Source organism: Ovis canadensis, chromosome 1 (assembly GCF_042477335.2).
Source record: "Ovis canadensis isolate MfBH-ARS-UI-01 breed Bighorn chromosome 1, ARS-UI_OviCan_v2, whole genome shotgun sequence".
In the NCBI taxonomy this organism is placed as follows: Eukaryota; Metazoa; Chordata; class Mammalia; order Artiodactyla; family Bovidae; genus Ovis; species Ovis canadensis.
The window spans coordinates 62176614-62202680 of NC_091245.1; the positions used below are offsets into that span (position 1 = coordinate 62176614).

At 39.1% G+C, this 26067-nt stretch overlaps 1 protein-coding gene across 3 annotated transcripts in view; it reads left to right on the plus strand.

Moving 5' to 3' along the window:
• The first annotated feature begins 824 nt into the window (after positions 1–824).
• Positions 825–26067, plus strand: part of SAMD13 (sterile alpha motif domain containing 13) — a 50237-nt gene continuing 24994 nt past the window's right edge. The window contains exons 1-2 of one of the 3 annotated variants that reach the window (XM_069567599.1): positions 825–932; positions 5626–5710. In XM_069567599.1, the coding sequence (XP_069423700.1) occupies positions 923–932; positions 5626–5710 (95 nt within the window). In that variant the 5' untranslated portion in view covers positions 825–922. Of the gene's footprint in view, positions 933–2782; positions 2876–4046; positions 4227–5625; positions 5711–26067 lie in introns of those variants that run through there. The other 2 variants (XM_069567773.1, XM_069567678.1) reach the window with 2 other exon arrangements.

Consider the following 26067-nt stretch of genomic DNA (forward strand, 5'->3'; position numbering starts at 1 on the left):
CCCTTCATTCTTCCAATCCATAGGTTCTTCTTTTGGTTTCACTTATTTCCATATTTAGTAAAGATTTATTATCAGCTCTTTCAAGGAAGTCCTTCACAGCAGGCTCCCCTCTTTCACTGCGCCCACCACATCCGACACAGCCCTCCTCCCTACGCTCTCTTCCCAGCTGCTAAGAAAAGGGGTGGAGGATAAAAAGAATTGTGCTGGGGGGTCGGGGTGGGGGGCGGTGAGGGCGAAGGGTGGGAGGGGGAGGACGAAGGGTGGGGGGACCCCCAACCTCCGGAAGTGCGAATACAAAAGACTCCTTGCATTTTTTAGCTTTCCTCCGCGTATCTGTGTTGCTTTCTGGTTCTAATAAAATGAACTAAGTCAGTAAAAAGTGCTTTGTAAAGTGCTCTCCAAATGTGATGGGCAATTATTCACTCTCCTTTTGCATGACCAGGGCTTCAACTGAGTGAGCCACACAATAGGTGTTCCAAGCAGAGGATGCCGCTTGTTATGTTTGGGTGAAAGGAGTAACACTCTAATGTGGACTTGGCCTGAGGAAATCTCTGCTTGTCATAACTGCCAAACCCCAGCTCAAAACTTCATCAGAATTGCCACGTGCGAATAAGACAGGAAGAAAATGGTATTAGCCTGAAAACTCCCTGTTTAAAAACCTCTCTCGGAGTGTTTCACACCTCCAGCTCCCAGGAAGTTTCAAGTTTTTGCAAATGTCCTTCCTTTACCTTCTTAGCTCCCCGGCCCTATCCCTTCCCTCCCGGGCCTCCCAGCTTCCTCGCCGACCCACCCCTCGGACCCTGGCCCCCGAGGGCGGAGACTACAAGTCCCGGCGTGCCCCGCGCGCCCGGCCGGGTGCACTGGGGCTGGGCGCGTGGCGGCCGGCGATCTCTGCACCGGGGAAAGCCTCCCGGCGCTGGCCATGCGGGGAGGTAAGTGATCGCTCGTGCTACCAGGGCACTGGGAACGCGCCCGTCCTACCCCCCCCTGTCCAGGATGGAAGGAAACGAAGAAAGCCACGAGAAAAACTGCCCTGCCCTCCCTCGTCTCTGCTGTGTGTCCGGTGCTCCTGCAGCTTGTTGTACCCCCCAGTGTGTTATCTGTCACCCCGGAGTAGAAGTGGGGGCAGAAGCGTGCCCGGCCCCGTGGAGCGCTGCGGCTCCCCGGGGGCTGCAGGGCGGAGCTAGCAGGAGGGGAGCAGGAGGTGGCAAGGCTCGGCTGGGCGCTTACCGAGCGCCACACCTCCCTACTCCCTTTCCAAAGATGAGTTCCCCTGGGGAGCCCCCAGTCCCAAAGACAAATGATTTCTTCTTGAAAATCTTAGCCAGAAACTTTCCCCTCTGTCACCAGTGCCACAAGCGAGTCGTTTGGCTGTCGGACGTGACCGCTGATTCAAGAGTTTCTCCGGCATCCCCTCTCCTGCCCTATGTTCTGCCCCCACCGCCCCCTCCCCAGGCCCTCCTCAGTTTCCCCTAGAGACCCTCTAGGGCCCTGCTGAGCTCGGCCCTGCCCTTCGGCGACTTCTTGAGATGACTTCTGCAGCGCTGTGTACCCAGGGCTGCGCTCAGAGATCCGGGCTGGAGACGCCTGCGGGCGGATACCTGGAGGCAAGGCAGGGCGGATGGTTCCCCCGGGAGGGTGCTTGCTCACTGGGGGATGAGAGATCAATAAAAGAAGCTGATTGAGGCACCAGTTTCCCATTCTTCCTGACCCATCTCCCTTCCTATCTGAGCCCATTTCCAAGTGTCCCTGAAAGTACTGCTCCGGAATCTCAGCACGAGGACCTCTGAAGTTACTTTAGCACATCCCATGATGTCCTGGATTAGAGGGTCTTGTTGGTTTGTATCTCTCTCTCTCACTCCTCTTACACACACAGCCAAACACAATGCATACTGCTCATTCTGCAAATACAAGAATACCACGACACTACGCACACCACAAACACACACATATACCACAGGTACAACACCCACACATATTACACAGCATACGCTTATCACACATACTGCATTTATGCTGTGCCCTACACACACACCAGGCACCACACTACACACAAATACACTTAATTTTTATTAGCAGAGAAGAGGGTTAATATCACTTTGTTGGAAGGAGTGAGGAGGAAGTGGTTGAGTACTAGTATAGATGCTTATACCCACAAATGTCAGTTTGCTCCAAAATTAGAAATTAGCTGATGAATGAAACCTCCTGTTGTCAGGATATGTGGCTCATTTTTTATAAAATGGTATTGATTTTTCACAACACCTTCCGAAACCCACACCCTTGTCTAACAAGCAAATTTTTATCACAACAAGAAAGACAGTAAGGGATGCCCTATTCTATACGTAGGAAGAAATTCTTGGAGAAATAAAATCCTTTCTCCTGTGAGGGTATCTGATGAGAGTCAGTATAACTACACTTGCTTTGCCTCTCTTCTTTCAAGAGTGGTGGGCTGAACCTAATATTGTTCTAAGCAATGCCATGACGGTGCTGTCAGGGTATTCTCTTCTCTATCCCTTGCCCCCAGGACTCACAGCCCAGCCCCCTTCCATTTGAATTTAGTTGGAAAACAGTTTAGACACCTCAGATCAAGTTCAAAAGCATTATGGAATCTGTTGGTGAAAGAGTCCTCTGTCTCCAGAAGAGTTCATCATTTTGATCATTGGTGATAAAACAAACCAAGAAAAAAAAAAACACTTGTTTGAGCTGTGCTCAAAAAATAGTACTCAAAAATAAAAAAATATTTAGAAGTCTTCCCTAAATTATTATTATTTGCTCTTTCAAGGGGGCAATGGCAAAGATGTGCAGAGAGAGCATTTGAAATTTTTCTCAGCGATGATCTTCCAAGAAGTTGAAAATTTCTAATATCATTTCTGCAGTAAGTAAGGGGAAGAAAATTGACTTTGAAATTCAGATTGCAAATTTAGATTATATTTGCTGATTTTCTAGTGCCCTTAAAAATTGCTAAAGAAAAGAGAGACCAGCAGCTTTCTCCTCAATTCTGCCCAGTCTATACAGTATTACAGCAGGAAATGACTTTTTCTAGGATCCTTCTGCCCTACCTTGAGAGGTTTTGTTGACATCTTGACCTAAAAGTGTGCAAATATTGATTGTTTATTTCAGTGACAATCATTTGTGTTTCTAGTTATATACAGTATGTTTGTGGAATGGGAATGTTTCCCTTGAGCAGTAGTTCCCAGTCAAGCAAGAGAACTGTAAGATTGATCAGGGTAACTTAATCAAAAGATCATGCCTGGCCTTTATTCCACCTTCCCCTTTCCTGCACTGGGACTTAGGATGGTAGAAGATACTATGAATTTGGGGGTTGGCACAAATCTTCTTTTTCATATGTAATTAATATAGTAGCAGGTGCCCATAGAAAAGAAATGTTGAATTTGTTGAATTATGCTCTTTACGCAACTGGGGAAATCTGGTAAAATGAAACCTCCCAGACTAATTGTTTTTGTTTCGTAGAATAAAGTTTGTTTTATTTTGAGTTTTTGGCTGACTTCATCTGGTAGGATGAATGCCAAAATTAAAGAATGTGGGAGTTCTCAGGCGATCTGGTCATCTCCTTTGCATCCTCTCTGAAATATGTTACTTCCTGCATAATGAAGTAAAAGGATTTTCTGCTGGGCAGTGCTTTCCTTATTCTCACAAAGAGCTTGAAAGCCAGCCCTGGGAACTTTGTCAGCAAATGAGTAACACAGGACTGCAGCTTCTGGGTGTTCACTGAATATAGCCCTTAGGCACTGGACTTTCTCTTATTTTTTCTCCCACAGGGAAGAAAAAAGATAGTTTGACACATGGCATTCATGCTCAAAACAGCTAAGACATATGATGCAGAAACAAGGAAGGGGAGGGAGAAAATAATAGCCTCTGGATACAGTTTGTTTTCCTTTGATCAAGACAGGTGCAGGGAGAATTCTGTAGCGTGGGGACTTGTGATTCATTCACTTCCACTAATTGTGTTGAAGGTAGTTAGCAAAAGTGAACAGGCACACTGTAGCTTTAAAAAGTCAGCCATGAACCAGAAGGCAGTTGGTGCAGCTTGTGTGTGATTCCTAACGTCATGTTGGCTGAGAGCCAGCCTGGTTTTATTTCACTGTGTCAAATTGTACCTCCTTATTGAATTCCTTTGCCAGCCTACTTTGTGAAAGAAAACATTGGGGTTTCTTTGGCTGTTCTTGATAAGCCTATAAAAAATGACATGTTTTAGTTGCTTCTAGGTAGGTTTTCTTTTTACTCTTCCACAAGAAAAGAAAATAATAATAATAAGACTATGTAGTGTGGTGTTGCAGAGTATCATTGTGTGTTTTGTTTTGTTTTGTTTCTGAGATGCTTAGAAAATGGTGAATGTGTAACAGTTTCCAACTGAAGTGAAATCATTCTTTTGGCATGGAGCAATCAGCACTATCTTCTGTCTACTCTGTAACGGTGTGTGGATGTATGTTAATATCTAGATGTATATTAAATGTTGGATTTCTCTATGAATGATCTAAGTGGTGTAGTGCCTGGAAGTTTGTGTGTGTGTGTGTGTGTGTGTGTGTGTGTGTATGTCAGCAGTGAAGATTATCCCACACTTACAGTATTATTTGTTAATCATCTACTTCTGTAACAGTGATAAAATCTTGTGAATATACTAAATGGTGCACTTGTCATGTCAGAGTAATCCCTAGGGAAGAAGTGCCGAAGTATAAAGTGATTTGAGAGGAAATGTATTTAATTTATGGCTTCAGCTGTAGAAGAACAAGCACGTTTCAGAACTAGTTTTTTTTTTTTCCAGCAGTTTTGTTCGTAGCTTTTTCATCTTGCTAATTGCATATTAATTGTAGAGGGATTTTATTTTTTCTGTGTTCTACTAAACAAAAAGATGAAGTGATGGATGCTACTATATCTCCTTGAATGTTTTGATGATTTTTACATAAATCTAATGAGCTGCCTACCCTCTCTTACACACTCTCACACATACACACACACACACACACACACACACACATACACACCAGCAGCACCTTTCTGTGTTAAGGGCTATCTGACATTTTCCTGAGCTTCCAGCTTTACCAGAGCATGGCCATCTCACAGACAGGTTTTTAAGGTTTTCATTGAGAATATATGAGGTAGGGGAATATTTGCTGACAAAAGCTTTAAGTGCTCTTTTGCATCGCAGTGAAAAAATAGGGGAGAAGTGGGAGTGGATAGAAAAAAAAAATACAGTAAGAAAAAAAGAAATCACAGCCCGAGATGGAAAGGGGAGGAAAAGGGGGATTGTTTTTGTCGACTTTGACTCATTTATGAGTTGCAGTGTCTTAAGTGAGAGCTTGGCACTGGGAGAAGCTGTGCCAGTTCACACAGCACTTGTTTTGAACAAGGATTCAATTTCATTTGCAAATGCTTATTGTCGAGGCAGGGAGTGCCAGCACAGATGAAAGCACCCCAATCTGTCTCCTCCAATTCTTTAGGTTTAATCACATCTCTCCAATCGCTGAGGGAACTGGAGATTTAAGCAAACATATACGTGAATTGGTGTGAGGCTGTAAAAAGGACCATTATGTTTCCGATTCAGAATATATATTCTTCTCTCACTTTCAAAGAATTAAACACGAGCTTTTCTCCCTTATTGATTAGTTGCTGAAGTAAAGGAACCCTGCAGCCTCCCCATGCTATCTGTTGACATGGAAAACAAGGAAAATGGCTCTGCCGGTGTAAAAAAGTAAGTGAAACTGGCTTGTGAGTTCTGCTTCTGCGAACAACAGAGGGACTTGGGTTCTATTTTTATACTCCTTGCTTATCTGCTGCAATACGCTGTGGGGGCTGTCTTGGTTGATTGGTCTACACTAGCAACCAGCTTCCCCTCTCCCCCCAGCCTCAATTCCATTTTTCTGTATTCCATTTCTAAGAGATGACTCAGACATCAAAGTGCATAACGGGCTAGTGTATCAGGCTTTAAAACAGGGAAGGTTGAAGATTCCAGCCCTGAATTCTGAATATTGAAACAAAAACACAGAGCAAACATAGACTCTGCCTCCCAAGTCCGTAGGCTACAAGGGGTATGGGGGTGGGGGTGCAGTGTGTGTGTGTGTGTGTGCGCGTGCTTGCGTGAGGGGGAACAGAAAAGAGAGATTGAGTCTTTTTTGGATAAAACCACCCATCTCAAAAATGAAAGCTATAGGAAGGGAAGGAAAAGTGTCAGTAAGAATACTAAGTTTAACAACTTCTCTGTCCTCATTTTATAAACTGTTTCTTGAATGTGAAACATTTCTGTATATACCAAAGTCTCTTTTTTACATCTGCTCTTACAGTTGAAACATCTGATTATATTTATTGTGAGTTATATGCTTGATACTTTTAAATAGGAAAATTTAGTTGCATTATGTGGTGTATTCTGAAACATGCTACATATTTTAGACATAAAATATCTGTAAGTATATGAAAAAATATTTATTCTAGGAGTTATATTTTGGCTCTAACCACATTGCTTATAAGGAAGAAGTATGTTCCAAGACAGTATTGTCTGTTTCATTTTTTCCCTGTCATTTTAGTTTAAAATCTCCTTCAACCTGAGCTTTGGAAGAAGCTAATGTAATCTGTAGAAGCTGTGATAACTAAATGAAAAAATAGTATGCTGTATATGTTTATGAATAGAAGGTTTCTTTTATATTAAGGTTACATTAAACTTAATAAAATCTGCTTTAAAATTTTCTCCTGTAATTTATGTATCAATGCCATGCTTCCATGCTTGAGCCCATGTTTGAAGTTTGGGGAAAGTAGATGGAGGAAGAATGAAAGAAAGAGATGCTTTTTTTAATGTGTCGGTTAGACCAACTGCTTCCAACAGTACCCTGAGCAGTGTTGAAAATGTCCTACACAGATACTGTCCACCATGGTAGCCATGAGCTGCATGTGGCAATTAAAAACTTGAAATGTGACTAATATAACTGATGAACTGAACTTTTAATTTTATTCAATTTAAATCAATTTTAAAAGTTAACAGCTTCATTGAAATATGATTGCCATATAATAAACTGCATGTGTTTAAAGTATAAAATATGATAAGCTCTGACATTTGTATACACCCATGAAACCATTACCAAAATTAAGATAACAGACATATCCATCATCCCCATAGGTTCCTCATAAACCTTCATAATCTCTCCTTCCTGCCCTTCTCTGCCCTCATATTCCCCAGGCAACACTGGTAGTCTCTCACTGAAGATTAGTTTATTTTTCCTAGATTTTAATATAAATGGAATTATTCAGAATATACTTTTTTAGGGAGAGGGAAGGGGTCTGGTTTCTTTCCCCCAGAATAATTAATTTAGGATTTGTTTATGTTATAATATGTCTCAATAGTTCATTGATTTTTATTACTAAGTAATGTTTTATTGTATGGATATACAACGCTTTGTTCATTGTTTGTCCACCCACTTGTTCATAGACTTTTGGGTTGTTTCCGTTTATTAGGGTTACAACTGAACTGCCTTGGGCACTTGTGTACAGGTGTGTGTGTGAACATATACATTTTTCTTGGATAAGTATCTAGGAGTGAAGTGACTGGGCCATGTGGTAAGTAAGTAAGTGAAGTCGCTCAGTCGTGTCCGACTCTTTGCGACCCCATAGACTGCAGCCTACCAGGCTCCTCTGTCCATGGGATTTTCCAGGCAATAGTACTGGAGTGGATTGCCGTCTCCTTCTCCAGCAGGATCTTCCCGAACCAGGGATCAAACCTGGGTATCCCGCGTGGTAGACTGACGCATTACTGGCTGAGCCGCCAGGGAAGGCCGTGTGGTAGGTGCATGCTAAACTTTGTAAGAAATTGCCAAACTGGCTTCCAAACAAGTTGTGCCATTTTGCATTCCCACCAGCAGTGTGTGAGCACTCCAATTGTTCTGTATCCTCAGGAACTTGGTGTGATCAGTCTTCTTCACTTCATTGGGTGGGCTTTGTTTTGTTTTTTAATCTGAAGATTGCTTTGTGTAGTATGACCATTTTAACAACATTAATTCTTCCAATCCAAGAGCATGGTATATCTTTCCATTACGTTGAATTATTTTCAATTTCCTTTATCAGTGTTTTACAGTTCTCTCCTTGGTTATTAGGTATGGTTTTAATTTTCATTTCTGTAACGACTGAGGATGTTGAGATTTTTTTTTTTATGTGCTTGTTTTATCTATAGATCCTCTTAAGTATTGTTCAGATCTTTTGTCCATCTTTTTATTAGGCTGGTTTTTTAATATATTATTATGTAGAATTTTTACATATTCAGGATACAAGTCCTTTGTTATATACAGGATTTGAAAATATTTTCTTGCTGTATGTAACTTGTTTTTTCATTCTCTCTACAGTGCCTTTCAAAGTGCAGACATTTTTTTTTTTTTTGCAGAAGTTTTAAATTTTGATGAAGTCCAATTTATAAATTTTTTATTTTATGGATAGTGCTTTTAGTGTCACTCCTCTAAGAAACATTTGCCTCGCTCAAGGTCACAAAGATTTTCTCTTATGTTTTCTTAGATTTGGGACTATAATTTTTGAGTTAATTTTTGTATATAATGTGGAATAAGGATTAAAGTCTTACTGTTGATAGTGGTTTCGGTGGTTGGTTTTTTTGCCTTTGGAGATCCAGTTGTTCCAGCACCATTTGTTGAACTATTTCTGCAACTTTGTTGAAAAAATAACTGATCGTATATCTGTAGATCTAGTTCTGGACTCTGTTTTATTCCAGTGATATTTTGTATATATTTATGCCAATGCAACACTGTTTGAATAACTATACCTTTATGATAAATCTTGAAATCAGGTAGTATTATCCATTCAACTTTGATCTTTCTGGAACTTGTTTTGACACTCTTAGGTCCTTTGATTTTCCATATAAATCAGCTTGTAAATTTCTACCAAAAAAGAATGCCTGCAGGTCATTTGACTGGCATTGCATTGAATTATAGATCAATTTAGGGAGAATTGACATCTTAACAATATTGTGTCTTCCAATTCATTAACACAGCATTTTGACCCATTACTCAGGTCCTCCTTAATTTCTCTCAGCAGTGTCTCATGGTTTTCAGTGTTCAGGTCTTACATATTTTGTCAGATATATCCCTCCATATTTCATATTTTTATACTATTATTAGTGGTTGTTGTTGTTTAGTTGTTAAGTCATGTCTGACTCTTCTGTGATCCCGTGGACTGTGGCCCACCGGGCTTCTCTGTCCATGGGATTTCCCAATCAAGAATACTGGAGGGAAAAAAAGAAAAAATACTGGAGGAGGTTGCCATTTCCTTCTCTATGAGATCTTCCCGACCCAGGGATTGAACTTGCATCTCCTGCATTAGCAGAGGATTCTCTAACACTGAGTCACCAGAGAAGCCCCGTTATTGATAATGCTTTTTAAATTTAAATTTCTAATTGTTTATTGCTAGTATAAAGAAATATGGTAGGTTTTTTTTAATATTGATCTTGTATCCTACAACCTTGCTAAACTCACTTATTACTTCTAATGGCTTTTTCATAGATTCTATCAGATATTTAACATAGACAGCTATGTCTTGTAAATAAAGACAGTTTTACTTTTTCTTTCCCGCTATGGATACCTTTCTTTTTCTTACTTTATTGCACTGAATAAGACCTCCAGTAAAAAGTTGAATAGCAGTGGTGAGATTAGACATCCTAATTTTGTTCCCAATCTTAAGACAAGAAAAACATTTTTACTTTTTTTCTTGTCTTTCTTTTCAGCCTGCTTTAAAATTTTTCTCTGTGTCATTGATTTGTGAGCAATTTGATTATGAGACTCAGTGTAGTTTTATTCATCTTTCTTGTGTTTAAAGTTTGTTTTTTGGGAGGGGGAATCTATGGGTTTAGTTTTCATCAAGTTTGGAAATTTCTTTTTTTTAATTTTATTTTTTTCTTTTTATTTTAATTGGAGGCTAATTACTTTACAATATTGTGGTGATTTTGCTATACATTCACATGAATCAGCCATGGGTGTACATGTGTTCCCCATCCTGACGCTCCCTCCCACCTCCCTCCCCATCCCATTTCTCAGGGTCATCCCAGTGGACCAGCCCTGAGCTCCCTGTCTCATGCATTGAACCTGGTCTGGCAGTCTATTTCACATATGATAATATACATGTTTCAATGCTATTCTCTCAAATCATCCCACTCTTACTTTCTCCCACACAGTCCAACAGTCTGTTCTTTACATCTGTGTCTCTTTTGCTGTCTTGCATATAAGGTCATCGTTACCATCTTTCTAAATTCCATCAGTTCAGTTCAGTTCAGTCACTCAGTTGTGTCCGACTCTTTGCGACCCCATCAATATATATGTGTTAATATACTGTATTGGTGTTTTTCTTTCTGACTTACTTCGTTCTGTATAATAGGCTCCAGTTTCATCCACCTCATTAGAACTGATTCAAATGCATTCTTTTTAATAGCTGAGTAATATTTCATCGTGTATATCTACCACAGCTTTCTTATCCATTTATCTGCCGATCAACATCTAGGTTGCTTCCATGTCCTGGCTATTGTAAACAGTGCTGCGATGAACATTGGGGTACGCGTGTCTCTTTCAATTCTGGTTTCCTCAGTGTGTGCCCAGCAGTGGGATTGCTGGGGAAAATTTTCAACTGTTATTTTTTAAATTTTCTTTGGTCCCTCTCCACTTCTCCTTTGGGGACTCCAGTTATAGCTCTAGGTTTATTTGATCACTTGATATTGCCCCACAATTCACTGATACCCTGTTAACTTTTTTCCAGTCTTCTTTCTGTGTTTCATTTTTGGATAGTTTCTATTGCTTTTCCTTCAAGTTCACTAATCTTTTCTTCTGGAATGTGTAATCTCTTGTTAATCCCACCCAATGCATTTTTTATTTCAAACAAGTTTTCATCTCTAGAAGTTCAGCTTGGTCTTTTAAAATCTTTCATGTCTTCATTTACATATCCTTCCCTCTACTTCTGAACATATGAAATAGAGTCATAAAATTGTTTCAATGTCCTTGTCTACTAATTCTGTCAGTTCTCAGTCAGTTTCAGTTGATTGGTTTTTCTTTTCACTGTGGGTCATATTTTTCTCCTTCTTTGCATGCTTGGTAATTCTCTATTGAAAGTTAGGTGTTTTGAATTTGGCCTTGTTGAATGTTGGATAATTTTGTATTCCTGTAAATATTCCAGATCTTCGTCCTGGGATGTGCTTAAATTAGTTGGAAACAAGCAATTGATCCTTTTAAGCCTTATTTTATTAACAAGTATTGTTAGTCAGGACTAGAGCTGTATTTACCCTTTTTATTCCCCATTTTATTGATGTAAGACCCACATTTCTACTCTAACCAGTACTCCTGAGTGATGCGATATTCCTCTCTGGAAGACAGAAACAAGCACTGTTCCCAACTCTGTGTGATCTCTAAGGATTTTTGTCTCTAATTCTTTTTCATGATTCTTTCCCCAGCTTATTTCCTTGTGTGTATGTGATAATCAGTACTCCGCTGAGCACTTGAAGGGAAACCTCTACACATCTCCAGAGTTCTCTCTCTGTAGCTCTCTCCTCTCTGGAACTCTGCACCCGGGCACAGCCTAAAATCTCTCTTCAGGCAGTAAGTGGCTAGGGCTACCATGCTTGTTTCCCATCCTTCAGGGACCACTATTCTTTACTGCCTGTGTCCAATACCTTGAGTGCCAGTTTTATACATCTTGTCTATTTTTTTAGTTGTTTTAGGCAGAAGGGTAGTTCTGGGCCCCATTACTCCACCTTGATCAGAAGTAGCAGTCTCAGTTTATATAACAAGTGGCTATTGGCTAACCTGTTGGCCAAGATAGAGTTAGATTATAATACTGAATCCCTAAAATACAGAGTCTTAAGGCTCTTTCTGAGATCTGCTCAAATTGGGGTCACAGTTGCTTCCATTTTGTTTTCCAGGCATGGAAAATATAGTTGCTTTATTAGACAATGTACTTCCCAAAGGATCATTTCCAAAGAAGCCTAGGATAATGACCTTATTCACTGGCCATGTGCTACTGCTCAGAGCTTTAGTTTTACAAGGCTATTATTTATGGAGTCCTTTCTCTGTGTCTAGCACTTTGTGTGAGGCTTGTTAATCCTAACAACCATATTTTGAGGTATGTGCTATAATTCCTGTTTTATAGTGGAGAAAACCAAAGCTCTAGGAGGTAAAAGACCTTCTAAGAGTTCACTGCTTGTAAGTCCTGATGTTGGTATTTAGGTGTACAGTCTGGCTTTGAAGCCTGAGCCCTTTCTTCTGCGCTGGGGTGACTAGGCTGTCAAAGGTAGCTTTCAGTCTCTTTCACCAGAGGCACAGCTCTCACTCCCAGGGGGCTATAGAAGCCTAAGTACCCAAGAGTTGTAAATGATGGAAACATTCAATACTATGACCATAACTTAACAAAGACAGGACTTCCCTTTTCAAAATGGCATATTTCTTCCAAGTATAAGATATAAGTCTGTGCTAAGTCACGCTAGGCAGTGTTTCTCAGAGTGAATTTGTATCACTTAGAGGGCATGTTAAAATACAGGCATCTGGGCCACACCTCCAGAGTTTCTGTTCGGTACATCCCAAGGGCCTGAGAGCTCGTGTTTTAACATGTTCACTGGTAATGTTGATGCTGATGTCCAGTGGCTTTGGAAAACAATTTGGCATTATTTTCCAGTGTTGAACCATAAAATATCTTATAACTCAACAATTCCGTTTCTGGATATATGCTGCTGCTGCTAAGTCACTTCAGTCATGTCTGACTCTGTGCGACCCCATAGACGGAAGCCCAGGGATCCTCCAGGCAAGAACACTGGAGTGGGTTGCCATTTCCTTCTCCAATACATGAAAATGAAAAGTGAAAGTGAAGTCACTCAGTAGTGTCTGACTCTTAGTGACCCCATGGACGGCAGCCTACCAGACTCCTCCGTCCATGGGATTTTCCAGGCAAAAGTACTGGAGTGGGGTGCCATTGCCCTCTCCGTGGATATATGCTAGTGCCAGATATATACTAGAAATGACATTTGAGCCATAGAGGTAATTTAACATTTTCTGGTGGTTATATTTTAACAGATGAAATTAATTTTAATATAGCTTATATTTGACTAAAAATACCCAGGATATTATCACTTTTAAATGTAATCAATATAGCACATTATTAATGAGATAGTTTATATTTTTGTGTTACATTATATCAGCCTACTGTATATTTTACACTTATAGTATGTCTCAGTTTGGATGCAAACATTTTATTATAAATATTTGATCTCTATTAGATTTCATAAAATTTGTGATTGAAAAAGTAGAATCACATACCCAAATACTTCTTAAAAGTTTTTATAAATGAATCAAGTACCAAAAATTATTTTCCTTTAATACATTCACATACATTGATACAACTGGTTCTTCTTTTTTTATATATTTACTTTTTGTTCATTTACTTGGCTGCACCAGGTCTTAGTTGTGGCATGTGGGATCTAGTTCCCTGACGAGGGATCAAACCTGGGCCCCCTGCATTAGGGGCAGGGAGTCTTAGCCACCGGACCACCAGGGAAGTTCCTGGTTCTTCTTTGGTAGATTTGATTTGACTTGGAAGCAATAGCATATCAGTTTCAAAACTGTCTAGGTTAAATAAATTTGCTGATACTCAAAAAAATCATATTGTTAGCATTAAATTCAAAAGTGTATTACATAAATTTACAAGACATATAAATTTATCCAATAAATCATCCTTCAAATTTCTCTTAAAATTGATTTATGTTAGAAAAATGTGTGAAATTATTTTTATGGTACTCTGAAAAGTTTCAATTTCAACACAAAATTTTGTGCCTCTTTACCTAGGTTACAAATCAGCATTTCCTTTTTTTGTTTTTCAGGAGCTTCAAATTAATCTCATTTACATGTAGTCTGATATATCGATGAGAAAATATAAATTTCTCTGCCTTTTTTGTCTTTAATTATTGAATATTGGGAAAGCATTTTTTGTTTTAATGAAATCTTGAATTGGACTTAACAATACAATAAGTCTTTTATACTTCTTCTATGACTTAACAAGTATTGGCAAAGAACAGAGATCTTTAAATGTGCTCTATTTCTTTTAAGAGTTCCATTGTTTGGCATTGATCTGTGGCATTTACAAATATTTATGGAATGATTTAACAATGGCATTCTTGACACTTTTCAGGAGTCTGCTTCAAAAAACTGAACACGTGTATCATACAGTAGAATGAAGCAATGAAATATGCCTCCTGTTTTAAAAGTATATTAAAACCAGATTTTTTTAAACTTAGTGTGGCTGAAGTACCATCTACCAGGATAGGATTTAATTTTTTCAAATCTAGCTGAAGTTATTCTTCAACAAATATAAAGCATTTAAAAATATTTAAATAGAAATTCAGTTTTTCAGGCCACAAATTGGTAACATTTCTTCTTAAATTTGGAAGTCTTCTGAGATAAAGCAGACTCCAAGTATGAACTTGGCAGTGTCTTTGATGTTATGGGCTTCCCTTGTGACTCAGATGGTAGAGTCTGCCTGCAACGCAGGAAACCTGGGTTTGATCCCTGGGTCAGGAAAATCCCCTGGAGAAGTGAATGGCTACCCACTCCAGTATTCTTGCCTAGAGAAGTCTATGGACAGAGGAGCCTGGCATGTTGCGGTCGGTGGGGTCACAAAGAGTCAGACATGACTGAATGACTAACACTTTTCACTTTTGATGTTGCACTACTCATCTAAAGCTAAAGAAAAGTAGTTGTGTTTTTCCAAATTTGAACCAATCGATCTTGCTGCTACTGCTGCTAAGTCGCTTCAGTTGTGTCCGACTCTGTGCGACCCCATAGACGGCAGCCCACCAGGCTCCCCCGTCCCTGGGATTCTTCAGGCAGTAACACTGGAGTGGGTTGCCATTTCCTTCTCCAATGTAGGAAAGTGAAAAGTGAAAGTGAAGTCGCTCAGTCGTGTCCACTCTTCGCGATCCCATGGACTGCAGCCTACCAGACTCCTCCATCCATGGGATTTTCCAGGCAAGAGTACTGGAGTGGGGTGCCATTGCCTTTGATCTTAGATACTGTTAAAAAGATCTTACATTCTTTGGGCAATTGTTTGATGGCTTGATTGAAAAATGTCTCACTTTTGATGAACTGCCTTTTTAGTATCTTATCATAATATCCTTAAAACTGAATATAACAACATAGCTATTGAAAAAACTGTATTCTTTTTCTGTGCTAGAATCCAAGTTGTTTATAGCTGGACAAATTTATGAGCTCAGATTCTGTTTAAAATCACTTCAAAATGTTTTGTTGGACGTTGAATTTTGATTGCAGGTAACTAATGTTATTAGTTCTTTTTGACTGTTGAGAAGCAAGTTACCAAATTCGCCACGTCTTTGCTAAAAATGTCTCTTAATATTATCCATTTTCAAACAGCTTTTCCCCTTTTGCTCTGCTCCAATGAATTGCAGTTGCTGTTCATCATGAAATTTCCAACATACTTTGAGTCAGGCTCCTTTTTTCTTTACTGTTCTGACTCTGGTGCTAGTTTCTGCATCTCCTTTTGATTCTGCGTCAGTGGTATGCCTCCTTTTTACATTTTAAAATGTATCCATACTTATTTTTAACTAAAATATTTTATTATGATTGAAATTGTAAGATTATTAATTATCAATTACAACATACAAAGAGAGTCTTATAACCTGTGCTGTCTGCATCAAACACATTACAATATCACATGGGTGCATAGAAAAGATCATTTATCCTGAATCAATGTATAGATGCCAACTAGATTGCCATGTGTTTCTGTGTAAAACTAGAGAAAGAGAGCTGCAGCTGATTGAACTTCAAAGTAGTATCTAGGCAATGCAGTGATTAAAGGGAAATGTTATCACACTGAAACAATGAAGTTGTGTTGATCAGAAACATAATTTACATTAATTCGAGGTTTTTAATTTAAACTAGTTAAAATGAAAAACCCAATTTCTTAGTTGGATTTTTAATGCTCAACAGCCACCTGTGTTTAGAAGCTACAATATTGCACAGGTTAAAGCCAAAACAAGCTCTTGCACACATGCATGAGGAGAAAGCTTAAATGAATATGAGGTTGGGAGGATGATTCCCTCAGGTCAGGGATGCAGGGGTGGGATGGATATAAGCATTGTCAAGATTATAGTTTTTTTAAAAAAGATTATAGCTTTTATTTTGCATGTTGGATTCATGGTGATTCAGTTCAGTTCAGTTCAGTCGCTCAGTCGTGTCTGACTCTTTGTGACCCCATGAATCGCAGCACGCCAGGCCTCCCTGTCCATCACCATCTCCCAGAGTTCACTCAAACGCACATCCATTGACTCGGTGATGCCATCCAGCCATCTCATCCTCTGTTGTCCCCTTCTTCTCCTGCCCCCAATCCCTCCCAGCATCAAAGTCTTCTCCAATGAGTCAACTCTTCGCATGAGGTGGCCAAAGTACTGGAGTTTCAGCTTTAGCATCATTCCTTCCAAAGAAATCCCAGGGCTGATCTCCTTCAGAATGGACTGCTTGGATCTCCTTGCAGTCCAAGGGACTCTCAAGAGTCTTCTCCAACACCACACTTCAAAAGCATCAATTCTTTGGCACTCAGCTTTCTCCACAGTCCAGCTCTCACATCCATACATGACTACTGGAAAAACCATAGCCTTGACTAGATGGACCTTAGTTGGCAAAGTAATGTCTCTGCTTTTGAATATGCTATCTAGGTTGCTCATAACTTTTGTTCCAAGGAGTAAGCATCTTTTAATTTCATGGCTGCAATCACCATCTGCAGTGATTTTGGAGCCCAAAAAAATAAAGTCTGACACTGTTTCTACTGCTTCCCCATCTATTTCCCATGAAATGATGGGACCGGCTGCCACGATCTTGGTTTTCTGAATGTTGAGCTTTAAGCCAACTTTTTCGCTCTCCTCTTTCACTTTCATCAAGAGGCTTTTTAGTTCCTCTTCACTTTCTGCCATAAGGGTGGTGTCTTCTGCATGTCTGAGGTTATTGATATTTCTAGTAAGTTTTAAAATAACTAAATAACTAAGAGGGAGCCATCTTAATAGTTTGGAGTATGTTCTTCTAGACAGTTTCTGTATAGAGCGCTCTGTATCCATATATATGTGTGCTGTGCTGTGCTTAGTCACTCCGTCTTATCCGATGCTTTGTGACCCCATGGACTGCAGCCCGCCAAGCTCCTCTGTCCATGAGGGCTCTCCAGGATACCACTCCAAGAATACTGGAGTGGGTAGCCATTCGCTTCTCCAGGGAATCCTCCTGACCCAGGAATCGAACTCAGGTCTCTTGCATTGCAGGCAGATTCTTTACTGTCTGAGCCACCAAGGAAGCCCAATGTATATGAAGGAGACAAACTTTTATTGAACAAATGGGATCATAATGTTCTCTTTTTATGGATTTCAGAATCACAGATTTTGAATTAATCAAAACTTTGGTACATGACACTCTATTGATCTATGTTTAATCATGTAGAATTTTCAATAAATTATAAAAAATTCTCAGTGTTTCACATATATGTGTATATCTATACAACTTACAAGTATACAATGTGAATATTTTTCCCCATTCATTTAGTCTTATTACTCCATTTTTCATCAGTTAGTCTTTTTTCCCTTTTCTCCTTTTCTCCTAGGAGGGAGGAGGAACTAATATTCCCACACACAATAGATGCTTTTAGTAAGTTAGCAACTTTTCAAGTGGTTTATCTCCCCACCACCACCAACCGCTTACCCCACAGTGGAGAAGCTCTACTGCAATAGAATGCTCACAGCAACAAAGTTTAGCAACCTTTGAAAGAAGCTATTTTTTATTAAAATCATGCATTTTCTTGCTCATGTATCTCCCCATCTTCTTCTGCCTTTGTGTTCAGTTGGTTGTTTCATTATGAAGCAAAGACTAAATTTTGGAACTAACATTTCTTTTATAATTAGTAGTATAATTAATACTTTTCTTAGTAATGAATGTTGGAAAGTTTTAAATTCACTTTAATATTGAAATACTAACTTTTGAACATTGAGATATAGTTTTCATATAACCTATTAGTTTCAGATATACCACATAATAATTCATTATTCACCATGATAATTCAAATGTTCACCACGATAACTGTAGTTAACATGAATCATATACAGAGTTAGATTTCTTCTTCTGATAAGAATTTTTAAGATCTACTATCTTTAACAACTTTCAAATATACAGTGCAGTATTATTAGTTATAGTCACCATGCTAAATGTTACATCCCCATGAATTACTTATTTTATAACTGGAAGTTTGTACATTTTGACCACTTTTAACCATTTAGTGCTTTGCAACCCCTCCCCCCACTCTGGCAGCCACCAATCTGTTCTCTTTATCTATGGTTTTGGATTTACATTTTAAAAATATTTTATTTTTAGATTCCACATATAAGTGAGATTATGTATTTTTCTTTGTCTGACTTACTTTACTTGTAGAGGGCATTTAAAATGCCCTCACATTCAGTTTATATTGTCAAAAATGACAAGACTTCCTTTTTATGGCTGAATACTATTCTATTATATATATATACACCACATTTTATTTTCCAGTGATGGACACTCAGATTGCTTTCATGTCTTGGCTATTGTAAATAGTGAGGTCATAAGTGTGAGGGAGCTATATCTTTTTGATTCAGTGTTTTTCTTTCTTTTAGTTAGATACCCAGAAGCAAAATTGCTGAATTTTTTGGTAGTTCTGTTTTTAATTTTTTTCAGGAACCTCCCTACTATTTTCCATACTACAGTTCTACCAACAATGCATAAGGGTTCCCTTGTCTACATCTTTGCCAACATTTGTTATCTCTTGTTTTTTTTCAATAATAGCCATTCTAAAGGGCATAAGATATTTCCTTATTGTTTGGTTTGCACTTCCCTGATGATTAATGGTGTAGAACATCTTTTCATATACCTGTTGGCCATCTACATATCTTCTTTTGAAAAAATGTCTATTCAAATCCTCTGCCCATTTTTAAATTTGATTGTTTATTAATATTTATTTTTGCTGTGGAGTTATATGTATTCTTTATGTACTTTGGATTTGCAAATATTTTCTCCTGTTCCGTAGGTTGCCTTTTCACTTTGTTGGTTCTGTTTGCTCTGCAGAAGATTTTTAGTCTAATTTAGTCCCACTTGTTTATTTTTGCTTTTGTTGCCACTGTTTTTGGAGTCAGATCCAAAAAGAAAAAATCATCGCCAAGACTGATGTCAAAGAGCTTACCACTTATGCTTTTCCTACAGGCTTTATGGTTTCAGGCCTTACATTCAAATCTTTGATCCATTTTGAATTAATTTTTCTATGTGGTATAAGGTAGTGTTCCAGTTTCATTCTTTTGCACATCATTCCCTTGTTTTTCCATCACCATTTATTGAAGAGACTATCTTTTCCCCTTTGTATATTCTTGGCTCATTTGTCATTAATTAATTGGCCATATGTGCATTAATACTAACTTTTGAAATAGCCCTCTCTGAGGACTGTTAACTATTAAATATTAAGCTAATTATTAAATTTAAAGAAGTTGTCATTCTTAATGTGAATTAGAAGATTAGGAAGTAAATGATAGAAGTAAGATATTAGGATAAAGTTAGAAATTATTATTGGTATTACTAGAATTCCTATTGGTGTTGCTAGAATTTTTAGGTAGGGCTTCCCTGGTGGCTCAGATGGTACAGAATCTGTCTGCAATACATGAGACCTGGGTTCGATCCCTGGGTTGGAAAGATCCCGTGGAGAAGGGCATGGCAACCCACTCCAGTATGCTTGCCTGAAGAATTCCACGGACAGAGGAATTCAGATGGGCTACAGTCCGTGTGGTTGCAAAGAGTTGGACACAACTGAGTGACTAACATGCCAAATTTCAAAACTCTGACTTCATTGTAGAATTATTAAAGAGACCTTTCATATAACAAAAATAACAATAGCTACCATTACTTACCTCATAAAAAAAATCCAGCAATGTTTATGTGTATAGCAACGCACACATCAGTCAGGCATCTAATTCTAAGGGAATCAGTCTCATCTAGGGTTAAATAAATAACTTCACAGGATATTTATTTATTTGCCTGGAAGTCCTGCCAAGTTCCTTAGGGAAGGAGGAAGAGGAAGCTGTTAGAAGTAATTGTGCATCTGATCACTGGCTTCAGCTTTTGTTCATTTGCTCATATTCCTGTCCTTTTGTGTTGTCAAGTAAATAATCAACAGTCCTTAGATGTGTGTTCTTTGAAAGCAAGGAGGAGATTGCAGCCAGCTCCCTAGGTAGTTCCTGGATGTTCAGTTTCATCCACCTTTCCCAGACCCCACAACCATACTGCTTGAGTCTACCTGAACACACTGAGTGAGGGTTCCTGGCACACTGTTCTTTCCAGGGAACAGCAGTCTGGAACAGGGAGTGATCACAATGTAAGATTCCATTCTACTAAACACAAGGGAGAATAAAATAAAGCTCCCAAGGCATTTAAGTGGCTAAATACCAAATACCTCTTAACAGATAGTTAGAAAGAAAGGAAGAAAGGGAGGGTGGGAAAGAGTGAAGGAGGAAAAAAGAAGGAAGAAGAAAAGAGAAAGAGGGGGGCAGTGGAGAGGAGAGGGGGAAAGTGAGCCACTAATTCAGACATGCAACATGACCTTTCTAATCAGAATCTGATGTCATAACCCTTCTGTGGATATATTTGGTAGGATAAGTCAGAGTGCTATATGTATGGATTCTTGAATCAGAGAATATGTGGTAGTTGATAGTGATACTTGTAATTGGTAGTTTTATTTTTCTTAATGATGCTAAAATTAATTCCTTAGTATTTTATGGCTGGCTGCTCATTCTAATGTATGATTATCAGTCCACTCGATACCCTAACAAAATACCATAGACTGGATAGCTTAAACATCAGAAACGTACTCCTCACAGTTCTGGAGGCTGGGAAGCCCAAGTTCAGGATGCTGGCTGATTCAGTCCTGAAGAAAGCGATCTTCCTGGCTTGTAGGTGGTGCCTTTCTCAGTACGTCCTCAGGTGGACTTTCCTCACTGCATGCGTGCAGATCTGACAAGGCCACCAATCCTGTTGGATTAGGACCCCACCCTCATGACCACATTTAACCTTAATTGCCCTGTTTCCGAAAAGCCCTAGCCCACACTGAGGGTTAGGACTTCAGCATAGGAATTTAGGGGGGCTGCTGCTGCTGCTGCTATGTCACTTCAGTCGTGTCTGACTCTGTGCGACCCCACAGACAGCAGCCCACCAGGCTCCCCTGTCCCTGGGATTCTCCAGGCAAGAATACTGGAGTGGGTTGCCATTTCCTTCTCCAATGCATGAAAATGAAAGTGAAAGTGAAGTCGCTCAGTTGTGTCCGACTCTTAGCACACTGAAGGTTAGGACTTCAGCATAGGAATTTTGGGGGTCGGGGGACACAATTCAGTCTTAACATATTGTCTTATGATAAAAGTTTGGTTATGTTTGGTTATTCCCTTAAATTAAATGACAACTTGGGTTAAGGATTGAGTCTGTTCAGTTATACCATTTGTCCATTGTAAATAGCTACCTTAAGGAAATATACATTTCAAAAGAGTAAGATGAGCAAAACTATAGAGTCAGCTAATCATATCATCATATTTTGAGTGTGATAACAACAAGGAGTTCCTATCAAAGTCAGCAGAATTCACAAACATGCATTATATATCTTCTATACATCAGCAGCTCGAAGGGTTGCTGCTTTCTACATAGATTCTGGTGTGCTACTGATATTCCTATGAAGGAAAACCGAGTTTGTTAAAGTATTAAAGCCACATTCAGTCCTTTGGAATAGTGACCACTGTGCCTGGCTCAGAGCAGGGAGGGGGAGTTCTGCAGGCTGTCTGTATGCAGCTGTCTTTAATATTATTTACTGCGGTATGAAACATTCCTATGTTTATGTGTAGTGTGAATGTGGGTGTGAATTGTATCTGATAGCAAATAAAAACAAAAATGCAAGGAGTCCTCTTGAGAGGAATGTCTTTATTTCCACCAGGTCAGAGGTCTTTATTTGTGCTAGGAAGTTGAGAACAGGTTGGGGAAAAGGCAGCTTTGTTTTAAGAAACATGGAGTGGGGTGTTTGGGAGTCATTCCTAGCAGAGGAATGCCAAGGACAGAGTGCCATGTGATTTCAGAGGAAATGCGTGAGCCTGAAGGAAGATGTCTCTCAGGAAAGAAATGATGCAGGAAGACTGACCTCTCTCTTCCTGGGACCTGATCCTGGTGTTGCTCTGGATTCTGGACTCCACACACCTAACACAGCCTGACTCACACTGCCCTCCTCCCTCCGTCGAGCCATTCCCCTTCTTCCTTAACTGCTCTTTGTAATAAGGCAGGGAACATGTTAAACATGTTCGTCATGTTCGTTAACATTCTTCGTCATGCAGCTGACCTGAGATTTTCCTTTTCACTAGACTGCAAGTTCCCAAGCCTTATTAAGTGCCAGACTCGTCGTGAGCAGGTGAAAAGTAATTGATGGGAATGAAAGATTGATTGGGTTTATTAGGAAGGAGATATTTAACCAGTATCTATTTTAAATAAGTAGACTTCTAACCCTTAAAACCTGAACAAACAGGGCTTTGAGTAGCATAACCAAAGCTGTGGATATGGAAAGGTCCAGGATGTTGACTGGTTGGATTTCAGTACAAACCTGAAACTGGAAAGAAGCCTAGAAAATTATGTTTGAATTAAATCCCTGAGTGCCAAGCTAAAGAATTTGAAATATACAGAAGAGCTATTTGCTCTTTCAGTACTTTTGTTGCTTGGGTATGTGGCAGTGAAATGCAGTCAACTCTTACGTAGCTGGATATTAAAAAATGAAAAATGTCCTGTCAGGAAACTTTGAATCATCCTTTCTCTTTTTCTGGCTATCTTTAAGCCAGATCCCTACTTGCTAGGATGAAGGGAGAGGGAGAAAAAAAAAAGAGAGATAAAATTAAAGCTCATTTGGTTGCTTCATCCTTAGCTATGTCCATGGGCCAAGAGATCAATGTTGATTTATTATGATCAGAATTATATTGCTTTTAGCCAAAGGCTGTTTTAAGATATGACCAAAGAGTAGGTTAATTTAATTTGAAAAGTAAGTTATAAAGATCAAAATAGTACAAAGTTCAAGTGTGTTTCTGAGTGGAAACACAAGTAACATTGAGAATTAGCTTTATAAAAGGAGTAGCGTGATAAATAAATGTCACCATAATATACTAACTAGTAGAAAGTAACTTTTGCTCTGAACTTTAAAGTTGAAATGCAATTAATAAGTATAACGGGGTTTTAAAATCCCATATGGGCTGTATTTATCCAGAGTTTCCTTCTGGTCTTATCAACCTTCAGAATCTATACAAGCATAACTACTGTAAAATATATAGACACTAAATTCCAACAAAGAGTTTCAAATATTTTTCACCTGTTTCCACTAATAAAATTAAAGGGAAATGGACACTTTTGCTGCCAGCACTTCAAATTATCATGTGCCAACATGAAAACATTCACCATAAGGTCATAATCTGCATGTATCTGCCAAATTTGTTATTTATTGCATTTCTGTCCTCACGGTTGTATCTCTTTAGCTCTCTCTAAAAGTGAGGTGATTGTTTGATTAAGGGATAATCAGTTCCCAGTGTGAAGTATTCATGCACGATATCATTTTTATCCATACATGATGTTCCCAATCATATGCACAGGGATTGAAAGGTGACAGTGTTAAATGGGAACATTGATTTGAATAAGTGACGGGACTGGAGACAAATTCTGCTGTTCATTTCTTGCTAGTCTTTTTTATAATAAGGCAAAAATGCATATATATTTTTTTCAAAGTCTCCATGCCTGGAAATATATTCATGAACTTATCATCTTTATATTTATATTATATTCTAGGAAATATTTTGCTGTGACAATAATAACAAATACCAAATGATAATGGAACTTTTGTATCTGCCATCTCATTTCATTAGTGAAAAATTAGCAGCCACAAAGGGAGCCACCGTCTGGGAGGTGTTTCAAACAGCACCATTTAAATTCCTCCTGGAGTTTGACATGGACATGTTTGTTATAAGAAAAGATGTGAAGAGAATGGCCCATTTAAAAGGGAACAAAGCATCTCAGTTTGGCCACAAATAACAGTCCTTGAGGAAACATATGGCTTTCCCAGTGGGGAAAGGTGACGCTTAAATCCATCCTCTGAAATGTTCTCATCATTTTATCTGGCCTTGGCACTCTGGTCTCCTGAACCCCCACCATGATGTGGCCTTGGACTACCTCAAGGTTTCTTCTTAATACTGTTGCTGAAACCACTGGACAGGTCCAGCAAAGTCATTTATCTTATTCAACATAAACAACCTAGAAGTGACAATGCGTGCCTGCATGTTTCTGCTTCTGCCCACAGTTCCCCTCTCAGGGAGGAACTGAGTGTATGTTTGAAGCAAGTGATGCCTTTCAGAATTGCATTAAAAATTTTCAAGTATCCTAGTCAAGCAGCATTATCCAAGCCCTCTGGTGCATGCATCCTCAGAAGCACCAGTTCATTTCCCCAGTTCTAACACTTAGAGTACACTATTTACATGTCTGCTTCCCCTTACCAGAGTGCCGGCTCCCCAGTTCTAACACTTAGAGTACACTATTTACATGTCTGCTTCCCCTTACCAGAGTGCCGGCTCCTTGAAGGGTATGCATGCCTATCCTCGTAACCTGTCTCTAAGCACAGCACTGAGAGGACAGTAGGCTTTTAGTGAACATTTATTGTATCAGTAAGTATGGGCTGGAAAATAATCTATGTGGAGACAAACATGTATGAAATTCAATCCTGGTTTTATGTACTATGTGATTTGGGGTGAGTTCTTAACTTTTCTGAGCCTTAGTTTCCTAAAAATCAGGTCACAGTAGCCAGTTTACAAGGAGCTAGAAGGCTGACAATAGGCAATAAGTGAAAAGCATATTGTAGACTGTAAGTACCCTCTGGTTGTTAGTCCATTAATGTAACAGATCTTTGCTGTGGATCAATTGTACACTCCAGTCCAGCCAGTGCTGGGTGCTGAAGAGATGCAGAGATGGAGACAGTTTCTCCTTTCAGGATGTATGTGGTCTAACACTGTGATTTTTATGTTACTTTGTCTTTTGAGCTAATCAGCTGTAACTTAGGTGGTTCAGACGTTAAATGCATCATTTGACTGCTCTTCCCCCAGATTCTTCTGTGTGGATCCCCTCGCCCTAAGTAGGAGACTTTCCTCATTACTCTTGCTCTTCATGGTACGCTGCGAGCACTTTTGCAAAGCCTTTGTTCTCTGCTGTGATGCTAGTACTCAAGAATATTTCAGAGCTGAGGAAATGATAATGTCATATCCCAGCAGAATAAGAATCAGGAAAGGCTCCCATCCTAAAATTACAATGTAGCATACTTTGTATGTATGTATATATATACACATAATATTTTTATGTATAGATGTAGAAGCTCTATACAGTCAGCAAAAACAAGACCGGGAGCTGACTGTGGCTCAGATCATGAACTCCTTATTGACAAATTCAGACTTAAATTGAAGAAAGTAGGGAAAACCACTAGACCATTCAGATATGACCTAAATCAAATCCCTTACAATGATACAGTGGAAATGACAAATAGATTCAAGGCATTAGATCTGAAGAACTATGGACGGAGGTTCATGGCATTGTACAGGAGGCAGTGATCAAGACCATCCTCAAGAAAAAGAAATGCAAAAAGGCAGAATGGTTGTCTGAGGAGGCCTTACAAATAGCTGAGAAAAGAAGAGAAGGTAAAGGCAAAGGAGAAAAGGAAAGATATACCCATTTGAATGCAGAGTTCCAAAGAATAGCAAGGAGAGATAAGAAAGCCTTCCTCAGTGATCAATGCAAAGAAATAGAGGAAAACAATAGAACGGGAAAGACTAGAGATCTCTTCAAGAAAATTAGAGATACAAAGGGAACATTTCATGCACAGGTGAGCACACTAAATGACAAAAATGGTATGGACCTAACAGAAGCAGACGATATTAAGAAGAGGTGGCAAGAATACACAGAAGAACTATGCAAAAAAAGTCTTCATGAC